Source organism: Natrix helvetica (assembly GCF_964273705.1).
Source record: "Natrix helvetica genome assembly, chromosome: 3".
Lineage (NCBI taxonomy): Eukaryota > Metazoa > Chordata > Lepidosauria > Squamata > Natricidae > Natrix > Natrix helvetica.
Genome location: NC_138549.1, coordinates 106233524 through 106248411, shown reverse-complemented (window position 1 = coordinate 106248411; position 14888 = coordinate 106233524). Strand labels below are relative to the sequence as shown.

Here is a 14888-nt window from a genome sequence, read left to right as displayed (position 1 = left end):
ACTTTCAGACGACTCTAGCCCCATCTCTGCCTCCGACGTAGAGCACTCGCCAGAGTCTTCCCCAGACTCCAGGACTTGCCCATGTTCCTCCCAAGCCTCCTCACTATGCGAATCTGCTGCCAGCTCTGCTGGCGGGCCACAACAGGAACATACTTCCTCCCAAAATTAGATTAGCTCCATCCCTTTTAATATTATGGAAATCTCTCAGGGTTTACTTATGAGAGCAAGTCTGGGGCTCCCACAGAACCAGGGACTTGTCTAGATCAGCGTTCCCCAAACTGTTTCATCTTGGCAGACCATCGGATGCGGCATCAGCAGCAGTTGGTCAGGGCAGAGAGATGGAATGGTTTTGCATGTGTGTGTATGCAGCTTTCACAAATGCAGCTTTACGCATGCAATGCACTCATCCATCACTATGGTGGCCCAGTTCAGAAAGGCAAAAATTTTTCCAGGCTTTGCTTGACCATTTTTCTTGTTTTGGTCTCTTTTATAACTTTTTGTTTCATTTTACAAATGTATACTTGATGCCTTCCCAAATGACACTTGGGTGACTTGAAAATATGTAAATAAGAAAAAGTGATGGGTTCATTATTAAAATGTCCCTTAAAGGCCTTAGTAAAAAGAAAAGTCTTGGGCTTACATCTAAGTTATAATTAGGATGGGGAAAGCCTCAACTCCATTGGTAATTGTTTCCACAAGAAATTAGTGCTCTGGTGGAAAAATAGTAGTATTGACCATCAATGTAAAACTCATCCAAAGCATAACTAGCAGGTGCCCCACTGAAGGTCTGTGAACCTAAAGTAGATTTTATGGGAGTAGACAGTCCAATAGGCATGAAGAAGCTGGCCGTATAATTAGTTTTGGACTGTATTTTCTATAATCATTGATGACAGTCACTGTTGGTTGGAGCAGATGGAGATATAGTCCATTTATTCCCAATGCTTTCTGCATATTAATTTGTTAAAACAACAGAATATATTTGAAAACTACTATTACCTCATTCACTTGGCAGAGAAAGGATTCATGGCACTAACAGAAGATAGTAGCAGTCCAACTCTTGAAAAACAAAGAGCTTCATGTGTGCAGGCCACAAACTAGCCCATAAGTCTTGAACTGAAATCAGCAGAAGGAATTAATCAAAACTAACCCAAATCTGTTTTCAGTGAAATTTGGCCAAACGTATTTTAATTTGGTTGAAGTCAAGATATTTCAAAAATATTAATTTTCCAAATTATCAAAGTCACATGGATGGAAGCTTTATTTTTTAATTTCCGCAACACATTTTATTCAAATTCTAAATTAGTCCCTATGTTTGTTTGTTTGATTTTAAAAGTGTAAAAAAAAATCAGATTACTTCATGGTTCCAGAATATTTGGCTTACTTGAGTAGTCTGTTTGCCATTGTAGGGTGGGAAAAACCATATTTCACATGTTCTTGTCTAAGCTCGTCAGTGGTCTGTTTAATTTCTGAAACATCTATCGCTTTTTTTTTTTACCAAGAATGTTAAACTGAAACAGGCAAATTTGTATTCTGTTGATCTTTGAACAGGATGCTATGGAGAAAATGGAGAAAATTGGCCGGATTGTGCTGCCAGACCACAAGGATAAAAGGTAATAGGATTTTTCAGTGAGTTTTGTTTGTTAGAGAGTTATAAAATTGCATAAAGCTATTTATGCTGGGAAATGAATTTTTATCCCTTTGTTCTTAAATATCCATTTTTAAGATATAACGTGGTAACATGTGGCCAAAAGATTGCAACCTGATGTGTAAAATGCTTTTTAAAAGATATAGTAAAACCAAGGTAGATGCTATTCTGAATAATATATCAGGTGATAAGCTCATGCTAGGAAACCCATGTGTATTTCTCCATCCTAACTTGTTGGGGTGGTGATAGAGCTTTTTGTGGAGTGAGTAGAGCTGATTCTCTTTCTCAATAGTTGCACTTTGGTTATTTCACCAGCTTTTAACAATATCTATGTTGCAGCAAGTAGACGAATTTCGAGACTGACAATAGTTAAGTAAGTTAATTCCCCCTCTCTGCTGCAAATCTCTCTCTATTTTCGATTTTCACTGGAAAATATTTCTGGGATTTCTGTATTCATGTGGGGCCATATGAATTAATGGTGCTCACTGTGTAATGTTTTTTAAAGTGCTTATTGTGAACACAGGGATGCGGTGGCTCAGTGGCTAAGATGCTGAGCTTGTCGATCAGAAAAGTCGGCAGTTCGGCGGTTCGAACTCTAGCGCCGTGTAATGGAGTGCGCTCCTGTTACTTGTCCCAGCTTCTGCCAACCTAGCAGTTCGAAAACACATAAAAATGCAAGTAGAAAAATAGAAGCCACCTTTGGTAGGAAGGTAACAGCGTTCCGTGCGCCTTCAGCGTTTAGTCATGCCAGCCACATCACCATGGAGATGTCTTCGGACAGCACTGGCTCTTTGGCTTTGAAACGGAGATGAGCACCGCCCCCTAGAATTGGGAGTGACTAGCACATATATGCATGGGGAACTTTTACCTTTACCTATTGTGAACAAATCACCCTTCCCCTTCCAATCTTCCTTCTTTCTCTGTTCTGCTCCTGGCCCTGACATGGAATAGAGAGGGCCCACACGAGTTAATGGAAGATCAGGAGACGACTCAACTTTGTTATTTGTCTCTTCTTCACTTTCATTTAGTACTGGCTGGCCAAGCCCTGCTTTTCAAATCACTGTCCTTTCTGATAGCTATTGATGCTAGAAAAGAATCGATCAACTCACATACAGATAGTCCTCCACTTACGATCATAACTAGAATCTCACTCGGTCACTAAAGTGGTCATTAAGTGAGGTACTGCATGACTGCTTTGTTCAACACCGCAATCCTGGCTGTCTCAGTTGTGCTTGTAAAGTGAATGCAAAGGTTATTAAGCAGAGCATGAGGAGAGGGCCCAGATCTTCTGTACTCGGTGAGGTGGATGATAAGGCACAAGCCTGCCACCATACACAGGAAAACGATTGCAAGGATGATGGCATTCACTAGCATTTTTCCTTCCAGAGGGATGGGAGAATAGAAAATGTCTACTTTTTTAAAGTTTTTAGGGATCTGGGCTTCCGCTCCACTTCTGCAATGCCTAAAAGACTGTTTACAAAACTGCTTGGAGCTTCTGTCCTCATTGTAACCTGTGGAATTAATAAACCAAGAATTCTTCTGGAGAGAATTCCTGACACTTTCCTTTCCATGAATTTTCTAATTATTCTGCTGGTATACTGTTTATTTAACGTGCTTAATTTCCTGAGTACAAGAGATTCTACTGTTTTTCTAAGACTGGACTAGATACTCCTTCCCTCCTGCCAAGGCTCAACAAACTCTTTGGTTTTGCCTAGGGGGAAAAGCTATCCCAAGAAACAAATTTGGACTCCCATTAGGACTCCTAAACACCATAAATTCCCAACAAGAATATCACATATTTTCAAATGAAGAACTTAATCCTTGCCATCTCTTTTGTGGTCTTTGATTGGAAGACAGTATTTTTGAGCTGAGGGCCCTCTGCGTTTATACATTCAGCGGTGGCAGGATGAAAGATGAGTGGTTCAAAATATGAGACCCTCCCTTGGAGAGCAGAATATTTCTTGCTTTCAGCTTACATGGGAAGCAGGGGATTGAACCTGAAGCGGGTTACCAGCCTCCAACAAGATGGCAGAACACACTGAGAGAATGTTCCTTTCATGAAGTTTCTTAAGTGAATTTATTTTGGGCTCAAAGAAAGTCTCTTCAAATATTAAGCAGAAGGGAAACTTACTGAAGAAGAGCGTTGGTGCCCTCTGCAGGTTTACTGAAAGTTTTACATATAAAGTCTACATAGAATTCTCCTATTTTTACCTCGCTATTTTCAGTGAAGACTTTAATCTGTTTACGAGGTAAGAATGTGGACACAAAATGAACTCTGGCGAAATGCGTCTAGATTTAAGATGACTCAGAAAAAGTGACAGTGAAACATCTTTTCGACACACGGGGGATTCCATTACTGTGATGCATTCAGATTCCAGTTGCTTTAAATCTCCTACCAGTCAGGACACTCTGACAAATTTTCTTTTGTAGTTGGAAAATCAAAAGGAGCTAGGTCATTAGCCACGAGGAAATAAAAGGTCACGAAGGGATGGGCCTAGATTAGATTATTTGAACCAATACTCTCTGCTTTTGAAATCACCAAAGATTCTTTTCTTGTTTACACGTTGGTCCCGGCACACGCTTCTATTTTTAGAAAGTGGCACAGCCTCTCTAATGCATTTGGATTAAGTTTCCCACTGAATGCAATGGATATTTGATATGAACTATACTAGCTGCTGTTTTGAAGCAAGAATTATTAAAACACATCAGATACTCTCTGGAAATATGATAACCTGCAAGAAAGCAATCCTGGTGATTTTTGGGGTTGTTAACCCCAATAACTGCAGATCGTGAAATCATCGCTTTGCATGAATAGCCAGCAAATACAAGATGATGTATTTACCTGATCTGTAAAGCCGTAGAATTCATGACCTAGATTTGAAGTAGCTCAACTATAGTTCAGTCTCTTGATTGACTAATGCTCTCTTCGGTCTATCACCCATAACAGAAATACTGTATGTATGACTCTAGTAGTAAGAGCCTACGAATTAGAATCATTGAAATGAATCCCACATATTATGTTTGTGCTTCATAAGACTGGATACATTAATAATTTGTTAGAGGAATGTGACCCTTTTGCTGGTTTACAATCAAACACTTTGAATCAGGGGCATCAGCAATCAGTGGAGGGTGGAGTTTAAAAAGTCAAGATAGCATTGTAATTGTGGAGCCAAATTCCATCTCTGTGTTTACATTGACCATGGTGGGGTCCAAACTCAATGGCTTGAAAGGACAAAGGGACATTGTACGACATTGTAACAATAAAAACAAATATTTGCTTGCTATAGAATGACAATGGGTATACTTCAGACATTGTCCTTCAAACTGCTAAATAAATATAATGACAGTTGAAACAACTTATCTGTGATGGTCATTTAACTACTGCAAAATGCCTGGCGGCCTCCTTTTACATTACTTTATCTAGTGTAGCTATAGAATTTTATACGGTTTCAGGAAAGAATGCGGGGGGGGGGGCAGAATTTTGCTGTAGTGCCTCAATTAATTGACAAGTTTCATATTCCTTTGCAATTCTACAGTCCAACAGCTGCTAAAATCCTTCTCTCCCCCTTTTATAATCTGAAGTAGGAAATAAAACGGAATAAAACGGAAAAATACGGACATATTACCAAGGTCCCCTCTAAAGCAAATCCAATGGTATTTTTTGGTGTTTCATTAAAATACGGTAACTGAATCAGAGCAGTATCACAGCAATATTGTACTGATCTGTACATCTTGTTTGTTTCACTGAGTTTAACATAGAAGGGGCCTATTGCGTTCTTCTTAGTGTTTAGATTATAAATATTGTCAAATATTTGTTGGGCTTTATGCTTTTTCCATAGATTTTATGACAAGAAATACCAAGTGTTTCTAAAACTTGCAGAAGATCAAAGAAAATATAAATCCATCATGCAGAATGCATAGACAGCATAAAGAAGAATCATCTTTCATATTAGAGGTCTGACTGATTTTTTTGACTTTCTTGATTAGCTATTTACATTAATGAGAAACATTGTAGTAAAAATTAAAAAAATACTTTATAGCCTATTGAATATGAACAGAGATGTATTTTATTAAGATGATATCATGAAACAAACTTGTCAAATCTACATTTCCTGAATCAGTGTCTTCACCAGAACTGCAGCTATCATTCAGCCTTCACACTTTTCAGAATTACATAATCTGTTAAGCTTGCAAAAATATGTGTATTAGGCAAAATGCATACTTTTTAAAATTTGTAAATTTATGTGAAAATAAAATAAACTGAAGCTTGGGAAAGAGAATGTCAAATTTATACAGTAAATGTACCTTCATTGGTCAGGCTTTCTATTTAATGTCAAAAACTAAAATGGAGAAAAATTTCATTCTTGTTGCTTATTGTTGTTTTTGGTAATAAAATCAAGAGTCATAATGTGACATTATGAGAACCAAGAGTTAAGAAGAAATACCTCTTAATGAACTTTGGAGAATAAATTGTTGCAAAGGAGAATTGCTAGATAAAATTTTACACCATATTTTTTCAATTCATTATCAGTGTAATTCTAAATATGTCTTAAAACTCATTTGTCAGTCCTTCAATGTAGACTAAGTCAGGAAACAGAATGTTGGAGGATCTAATGTTAAAAATCTGGTTGTGTTTTCCTATCCATTTTTTTTTATCCATGGAGTTAAGGCAGAATTTAAGTTTCTTCCTAATGTCCTTGATTTCTGGGTTTAATAAATGCATTGTTTGTTCAAGGTTTGGCTCTGTAGTATTGAAGTTATTGTTCTTATCAAAATTAATAAAGATTATTTACATTTTTTCTAGTATCTCAACAGTTATTTTAACTGATCAGTTTAATCTGAAATCTGCTTAATTATTCAAAGCTCTTTGAGATAAAAATAAAAGTTTAGAAGAACATCAGATAAATTCCCCTGTTCCAGCTCATAATCTCTTAGGTTTCTCATCATTATTAACTAGATAATGTGTTTTTTGTTTACGGTCTGTTAACCTATTATTTTTTCAATCTCCTACCACAAAATAATAATTCAATATTTGGATAAGAGCCGTGGTGGCACGGTGTTTAGAATGCAGTACTGCAGGCTACTTCTGCTGCCTGCTGGCTGCCTGCAATATTGCAGTTCAAATCTCACCAGGCTCAAGGTTGACTTAGCCGTCCATCCTTCCGAGGTCAGTAAAATGAGGAGCCAGATTGTTGGGGGCAATATGCTGACTCTGTAAAACTGCTTAGATAGCCTTTCTTACTTGGGTTTTCTAGAACAGTACAGGTAGTCCTCAACTTACAACAGTTCATTTAGTGACCATTCAAAGTTACAACGGTATTGAAACAAGTGATTTATGACCATCTTTCACATTTACAACCATTGCAGGATCCCCATGGTCACATGATCAAAATCCAGCTGCTTGGGAACTGACTCATATTTAGTGCCCAAGCGTCATGTGATCACCTATGGCACAGGTGTCAAATTCGTGGTGTTGCGCTGTTGTCATGTGATGTTTTGCGATGTTTCTTCCCTGCACGGAGCTGAGGTTGCCATGGCCTGCCCATGATGCATCCGGCCAGCAGGCTGCCAGTTTGACACCCCTGACCTACGGTAACCTTCTGACAAGTAAAGTCAATGGGGAAGCCAGATTCACTTAACAATCATGTTACTAACTTAACAACTGCAGTGATTCACTTAACAACTGTAGCAAGAAAAGTCATAAATGGGGGCAAAGCTCAGTTAGCAAATGTCTCACTTAGCAACCAAAATTTTGGGCTCAATTGTGGTCATAGGTCGAAGACTACCTGAATGTAATTTTTTGAGATAATTTTTACAAAAATCTTGATATAAGTATGGATATAAAAAGAAATAATGCAACTCTCAGACCATTGTAAAGAATAAATACATGCATAGATGTATACCTATTGTATTTAGATATAGTTTTATGCATAACTAATGTATAAAAGCTTGTGTTATGAAATGTTTCTACAACAGTCTTAACATAAAATATTTCTGCTGCTTACATGTTAAGTGTACTTAGAGTGTTTTTCATTAACTATCTCTTTATTTTATTCATACTGCATTCACACAATCCTACGATTCTTATGAAAACTAAGGAGAACTTTCCTGACAGTTAGAACAATTAATCAGTGGAACAGCTGGTCTCCAGAAGTTGTGAATGCTCCAACCCTGGAAGTTTTTAAGAAGAGATTGGACAATCATTTGTCTGAAACAGTATAGGATTTTCTGCCTGAGCAGGGGGTTGGACTAGAAGACCTCCAAGGTCCCTTCAACTCTATTCTATTGTTTTGTTCTGTTCTGTTCTGTTCTACTCTACTCTACTCTACTCTACTCTACTCTACTCTACTCTACTAACATCTAGTCTTAGATATAAACTTTATCCCATATTGTCACTGCCTTATTTTCTCAGTACCTTCTGCTTCCTCATTTCTGTGCCTGTTCCTAACTATCAGCGTCAATATCCTAATCAGGGATATATCAACTATCCGGTCTTCTCTACTCTAAAATGCATTCTTAAAACAGCAGCAATGCCTGTTTAAAGACTCGGAGACCTCACTGGTTTTAAGTCCTTTATTAGCATGAGAGCATCCTGCCAATATATTCTCTATTATTTGCTTACAATTCAATGCAGCACATTAGCCCTTAATCACTTTTTCAAACTAAGTCCACTATCAATCCATTAAAATGTATCATGGCTGGTTAATTTTGACTTTTCGGAGACAATGCAGTTCCCTCCCTTACGATGCCAAGGTAATGTTTTGTTCCCTAGAGATTGTCCTGTTTGCACCTTCAGATTCCATTTGAGGGCAAATGTTTATAAAGCTAATCAAAAGTAAGATAATGACAGCAAAGTTATCAGCGGTGTGCAAGATTCTACAGAGAGGTTCAAGCATCCCTTCAAGTGGGCAGGTTGTGCACATGATCGTTCCAAAAAAACAGATGACAACTCTGAAGAGAAAGATCCACATGAGGGCAGCTAGCGTGAAGACTCCTCTTAGCATAACAGGGAGAAGAAGTGGCATGTCATAAAGATGATCTATAAACTAAGCACAGAGATCGGGTAAGTTAGGCATCTACTATTAATTTGAATTATTCTGATTTTAGGCGAAGGAATTTTATAGCTGGGGACTTGCCCATTGCTGAACTCCATGGATTAAAACGGAACAAAGCAGAATAATTAATTAGGCAACACTCTTTCACCCTTCTTACTTGGGGTCACCCCAAAAGATTGTTTTCCTTTGGCATGACAGCCATCGTATCGCCTACTTAATGCCCCATTAAAAGAAATTATAATGATTGTATTGTGTTTTATACCTCCCCCGTACAATGCGTACAATGTGTAATTTTATAATATGTGTTTTTATTTATTGTACGCCGCCCTGAGTCCCTTTGTGGAGAGGGAGCGGCTAACAAATTTAAATAATAATAATAATAATAATAATAATAATAATAATAATAATAATAATAATAATAATAATAATAATAATAATAATAATAATAATAATAATAATAATCACAATTTGTGTAATCTAACTTCTCCTTGGGAGACTAGCCACCACAACTTCACTCATGGAATCTCATCAATGTAAGTCAATGGGATCAATTTTCTTGATGTGGAAAATGTTATCACTTACAGACTGTGGTTGTCCAGAGAAGCGTTTGTTGTAAGTTCTGATGTCATAGAAAGTTCGCTTGTTTTTCTTGTCAGGCTTGTTTTCAGAACAGGTGTACAAAAAAACAACCTTGGGGGAAAAAAACACGTTGAGAACCAAAGTGTAGGTTTGTCTTCTGCTAGATAGAAAGACCCAATTAATTAATTATATGGATTTACATAGCCACCCATTTCACACTACATGACTCTACATGGTTTATAATAAAATAGATAAATGGATATTATATAAAAATGAAAACATGCAACCATTAAGCATTATAAAACAACTATCAACATAGCCTGGATATGGGCTCTATCCAGAGGTGGAATTCTACTGGTTCGGACCGGTTCAGGCGAACTGGTAGCTCTGACGATCAGCTGGGAGCGAACCAGTTCGCCCTGATGATCAGATGGGCCCACCCGTGCTATTTTCCTACCGTTATCTTCTCAGCTGATTCACGCGGCAGAGCAGATTGCCATGCGAATCAGCTGTGTTACTTCTCCGAAGAAACCCGAAAGTTAAGATTTCTTCAAACTATCTGCGCGCGCGCAACAAATCACACAATCACTAAATTGGTTGCTAAACTGGGAGGATCCCACCATTGGCTCTATCACACATCCCCAAGACTATGCTCCAGACTTGGGTACAAAATCAGGATTTCACGGCCATATGAGAATCCAGCAGGGTTGATTGAAGCTAGTCTAACCTGAGGAAATGATATTCTGAAGGCTGGGCAGCTCAGCAGAAAAGGCCATCCTGGTCCCCACCTGCCAACATCCCAACAGGACCCCAGAGCAGGCCATTTCATGATTGCTATTTTGAGCTTCTGTGTCATATGCTTTACCCTTTGAGGTCTAGGTCTTCCCTAGCAAGCTTGCTTCTTTACGCTGAGACTGTTGTGCATTTTACTCCACAGTCAGCAGGTGAAGCTCAGTAGAGTATAACAGTGGTCAGACTTTCCGGTTTTGCAGACCGGCGGTGGCAGTAGCGAGAGGGGGGGAAAGGATGGTTCAGTGCAACGGAGCTTTGTAGGCAAGTGCGCCAGCCCACATCTTGCACAAAGTGAGTTTTGTGTGCTCACCCGTTTGCCCGCTGCTTGTACAGCCCATTCCCAACAGGCTGCGGCCTGGTACTGGGCAATAGCCAGGGGTTGGGGACCCCTGGAGTATAAGAAGAAAGTACAAACTTATTTATTTATTAGATTTTTATCCTGCCTTTATTATTTTTTACAAATAACCCAATAACTGAACTTACAAAATACTCCTTCCTCACAATAACAACCCTGTGACGTGAGCTGGACTGAGAGAGAGACTGGCCCAAAGTCACCCAGCTGGGTTTCCTACCTAAGGTGGAACTAGAACTCACAGTCTCCTGGATTCTAGGCCAGCACTTTAACCATTACTCTAAAATGGCTCTTTGAAGGCAATCAACCATGTTTTTAAAAAATCAAAAAATCTATTGCAGGTACACTGTTTAATCATTGATAGTTGTTTGATCTGACAAGCATGAAATTAGAAATGCTGATATCTATATTGAGGAATGAAAACCTGAAATATGAGACAGTTATTCTTGGCGTTTTTCTACCCCCTTTTGTAACTTCAAAGAAAAGATGAAAATTCTTACTTTTTGCCTGCAAAGAGGACAGTTGATTGCACTCAGCCAGGACCCATGTTTCCAGTATTCAATTAGACAGTAACCTAGGAAAGGAAGACATGTCTTTGTAAGCCAAACGTTACTTAGTGGGAAAACACCATAGCCAACTTTGTAGCTGTTCACACCAAAAGGTGATTTCTATATTACATGACCTAGCAAGGAGTAATCCAAGAAGGCAATAAAAACTCAAGAGAAGTAGGTGAGGTGCTCAATACACTGAAATTTTAATTCCATGTGAGCCAGTAATTAAATGGAATCCATTTACACATTTGAAAACAGAATTAACACCTTGATATAAACTTTTGGGGAGCAATTTCTGCCATGAAAAATCTTGACACCAATCCTATATTCTACACTGCTCTTTGGGGATAAATTTTTAAAAGCTTTGCTGGCTGTTCTATGCTGTCCTTGAACACAAGTGGGATTTTTATGCAGCGTGTTCACTGTTTTTAATAACTGCTTTAAAAATGCTTTAAAACATTTTATTTTAATTGTCTTAGAACTATAAGCCATGCAGAGAATATTTGTTTGTCAGTAGCCATACACATTTTATAAATTAATCTTTATAAACCTTTATATATTTACTTTACTTTCTGTATCAAAATAGATGCAAATCCACCACTCTGCTAGAATAAAATTACAAGTTATTTGGTAATTTGCTACTGTTATGTTTTAATGTTGCCAGACACCACAACTCTTTTTTTTTTCATATATACATTGACTTCAGTTGGCAAAAATGTTCATGCAATTTCTCAAAATATTACTAAGCATAAACCCACAAATATCTCTCTACAAGATGGAAAACTTTGCGGAAAATTTTGCTTAACTAAAGAAAAAAAGAACATCTTTTGAACACTGTAGAATTGCATGATGTGGTATCCTGCAGAGCAGACATTGAAGTGTGGATAAATTCTAGAGTGTTTTTAATAAAAAAAAAATTAGGAGATTTGGAATACTTCCAATTTATTTATTTTTTTGCCTTTTTCAGATGGCTGGAGGTAGTTTTCTTTTAATTTACTTAACCCTGAGGCAACAATATATTCATATTCTTGCTATTAAATTAGCTTAAAGCTTTGACTGCCAATTGTTTTTGTCCTGTTTGATATAGCTGTTTCTGTTGGCCTTTTGCCAGCTCAAAGACTCAAATGGAAATGTTAAGTAAGTACAGTATCTTGGTCTCAAAAGTATAAATTTCCTGTTTAATTGTCCCCAAGACTTCCTGAGCATTGCAAAACTTTATAAAGTGTCTGTGGTACTATACAATAGCTGAAGTAAAAGTGCTGCTTCATTTATTTATTTTCATAATAAAAATAGTGATGGGTATAATGCATTTTTACAATAGATAATCAAGATCACCAACAACTGTTACATAATGATTTATTTCATGGAAACTTTGGCCCCTATCAGCTGCCTTTTGCACAAGCATTTCATCCACAAATGGGCATTTGTTTAGCAAAATGTATATGCTCTCTACTGTTTAATTCTATAATTTCATGTAATATTAATGTTACTGTAGTCTTGCAAATAAAATATATGAGCAAAACAGTAGTAGCCCAATTAACTTGCCACAAAAGAAATGTCCACAGTTGGTTTCTACGGGGAAATTAGCAGTTTGGAGACAGATAGGACAGCTCAAATCACTGGGGTAGCACTGCTGCCACTGCTGAAGATGTTCCTAAAAGAGGGGGGAAATGCTATGTTTAAAGATATTCCAGTTAATTCCAGAAATGCTTTAGCAGCTTTAATAATTGTGCCATTGACCCTAGAAAACTATGAAAAAGGAGTACAATACTTAATAGAGTGTTTACTAGTTTTACATATTTCTGAATTTGCCATAGTAGTTGATATATGACTGTGGGTGTCCTTTGAAAATGCTTATGTAAGCACCAATTTTTTTAAAAAAAGCAGTAGGATGGGAAAGAAGCAGAGCAGTGTATTAAAGGCAATCCCTTTAATACATGAAAACTTGATTAATGGAGTCATTCTGTTTTTATAAATTCAGCATATCATATTTCAAGCCTCTGTTTGGAAAACTAATCCTGCTTCTTGTTTTTGAAGTTTCATCTCTTACCAAAACAGGAACCATGTGTTTCTAATTAAGCTGCCACAAAATTCTGGGTTCAGGGATATTCAATTCTTCCGGAGGATAAATAATCAGAAGTTTGAAAACTTTCCTGATACCTACGATTTTTGCACATATCTTTTGGATTTTGTATTATGTAGTTTAAAAGATATTGTAAACTTACTATTCCGGAGGATGAAGGAACACAATTCTTTTCCAAAGAACTCATTTCTTGTCTTTAAGTTGAGAACTCTATAAAATAAGTAATACTTGATATAATTTTGATAAGATAGACAGATTTGGTTAGATAGATATGCAGTTCAAATAAAATAAGCACAATGAATATTTATATAATAGCATGCACTTCCATGCTTTCATAGTTTATTCTACAGTCATAAAATCATCTTGTCTCCTCCTTCCCAAGGATAAATTTTCTTCAAAGCAATGGTATTTGTATTTTGCACACATCTTTTCAATTGTTGAATGCATATTTTTCTAGGCATTTTCAACACAGGTGCTGAAGTTTAACTGGTAATTTGATCATCTTCAATCTATGAAACTTCAATGCATAACTTTAAGCATTTGATCATCTTCAAACTTCTTTTGTTTCAGTTATTAGATGGGTAGAACTAATTAGGCTAATGCATTATCCCATTCTCTCCAATGCATTGAAGACTCTACATATATGTTCTTGTGAATCCTTACTGCTTTCCCATATTCTGAAATCTATGGAGAATCCTATACCAGTTCAGTGATGCACAAGGTTATCACATTTGCTCAACTGCTGAGGTTAAAATAAATTTCAGCCAAAATAAATACTTAAATATCTCAGGCTGTGATCATGTATCTTCAGAAATTTACTCTCTTACATAATTTTTACACCAAAACCATATTGGTGGGAAGGAAACTTCCTAAGAGCAAAAAGTTGGCAGCTTCAGAATTTTTAAAAAAATCGATGCATGCAAATATATTAATTTATTCATTACATTTACATTTAGTTAACTGACTATATAGGGAATATAATTATTCCCTGTATATAATAAATATAGCAGGATTTCCCCCCACTATAAAAATGACAATTAGTGGCACTTTGGTAAAGGATATGAGGAATAGAGTCTTTGAAGTGCTTATATCACGTTTTTATACACCTGCAATCCTCAATAGGACGTATCTCAAGTAGACAAAGAAATGTGCTATTAGGTGATAGCAAGAGTATATTTCTAAATATATTTTTTTAGAACTTAGTAGTATATAGCTAATTTCATTCTCTCTGAAATTTAAAAAAACCCATTTTGACTGAAATCATTTGTTTATCAAATTTAGACATCACCCATTTCATTATTTAAATTTTAAATTAACATTTTAAAATTATAATAAATTATTATAATTTGGATTAGGCAAAACTGGGGACCTAGATGTGTTCACAATCTTGATTTGTATTCTTTTAATAGTTCATATTAATCAGAAGTGATTATATTAGAAACATTTTTTTTCATTTTGAACTATTTCCATACTGAAGGAATAACTTGTTAGAATCTATCATTGGTTAACTAACCTGATATATTGTTGGAGACAGTTCACTCTTTTAACTGTGCAATCCAAGCAGAATCTGGAGTGTTCTTTTTAAGCAACATAACACAAGGTTTGTGGACATTTACAGTTCCCGATCAGCAGACAGAGCGGGTCAAAAAAACCTTGCTTCCTTATCTTTGACCCGAGACCCCATTTGTAGTTTTAAATGACTGCTGGTTTAAAAAAAGCATCAGGGCTGCCCTCTGTTTATTTTGCGCTAAGTCCAGCATCCCAGATGAGTTATAAAAAGACATTGGTATTACACAGAGTTAATGATTCATTGAGGCATTTGCATGCTACT

General features: G+C 36.8%; 1 protein-coding gene and 1 pseudogene across 7 annotated transcripts in view; one reads left to right on the top strand and one right to left on the bottom strand.

The window, feature by feature from the left end:
• FGGY (FGGY carbohydrate kinase domain containing) overlaps positions 1-7958 on the top strand; it is a 228847-nt gene extending 220889 nt beyond the window's left edge. For 5 of the 6 annotated variants that reach the window (XM_081946311.1, XM_081946310.1, XM_081946312.1 and 2 more), the window contains 2 exons: positions 1549-1610; positions 5485-6444. In XM_081946311.1, coding sequence (XP_081802437.1) covers positions 1549-1610; positions 5485-5566 — 144 coding nt within the window. In that variant the 3' untranslated portion in view covers positions 5567-6444. Of the gene's footprint in view, positions 1-1548; positions 1611-5484; positions 6445-7012 lie in introns of those variants that run through there. The other variant, XM_081946309.1, reaches the window with a different exon arrangement.
• A 376-nt stretch (positions 7959-8334) lies between these two features.
• LOC309389807 (E3 ubiquitin-protein ligase RNF170-like) lies at positions 8335-13247 on the bottom strand (annotated as a pseudogene). Its single transcript, XR_014176860.1, has 5 exons — positions 13200-13247; positions 12520-12628; positions 10924-10997; positions 9283-9439; positions 8335-8691 (listed from the first exon to the last, which is right to left on the bottom strand). The product of XR_014176860.1 is annotated as an E3 ubiquitin-protein ligase RNF170-like (transcript).
• Between the last annotated feature and the right edge of the window lie 1641 nt (positions 13248-14888).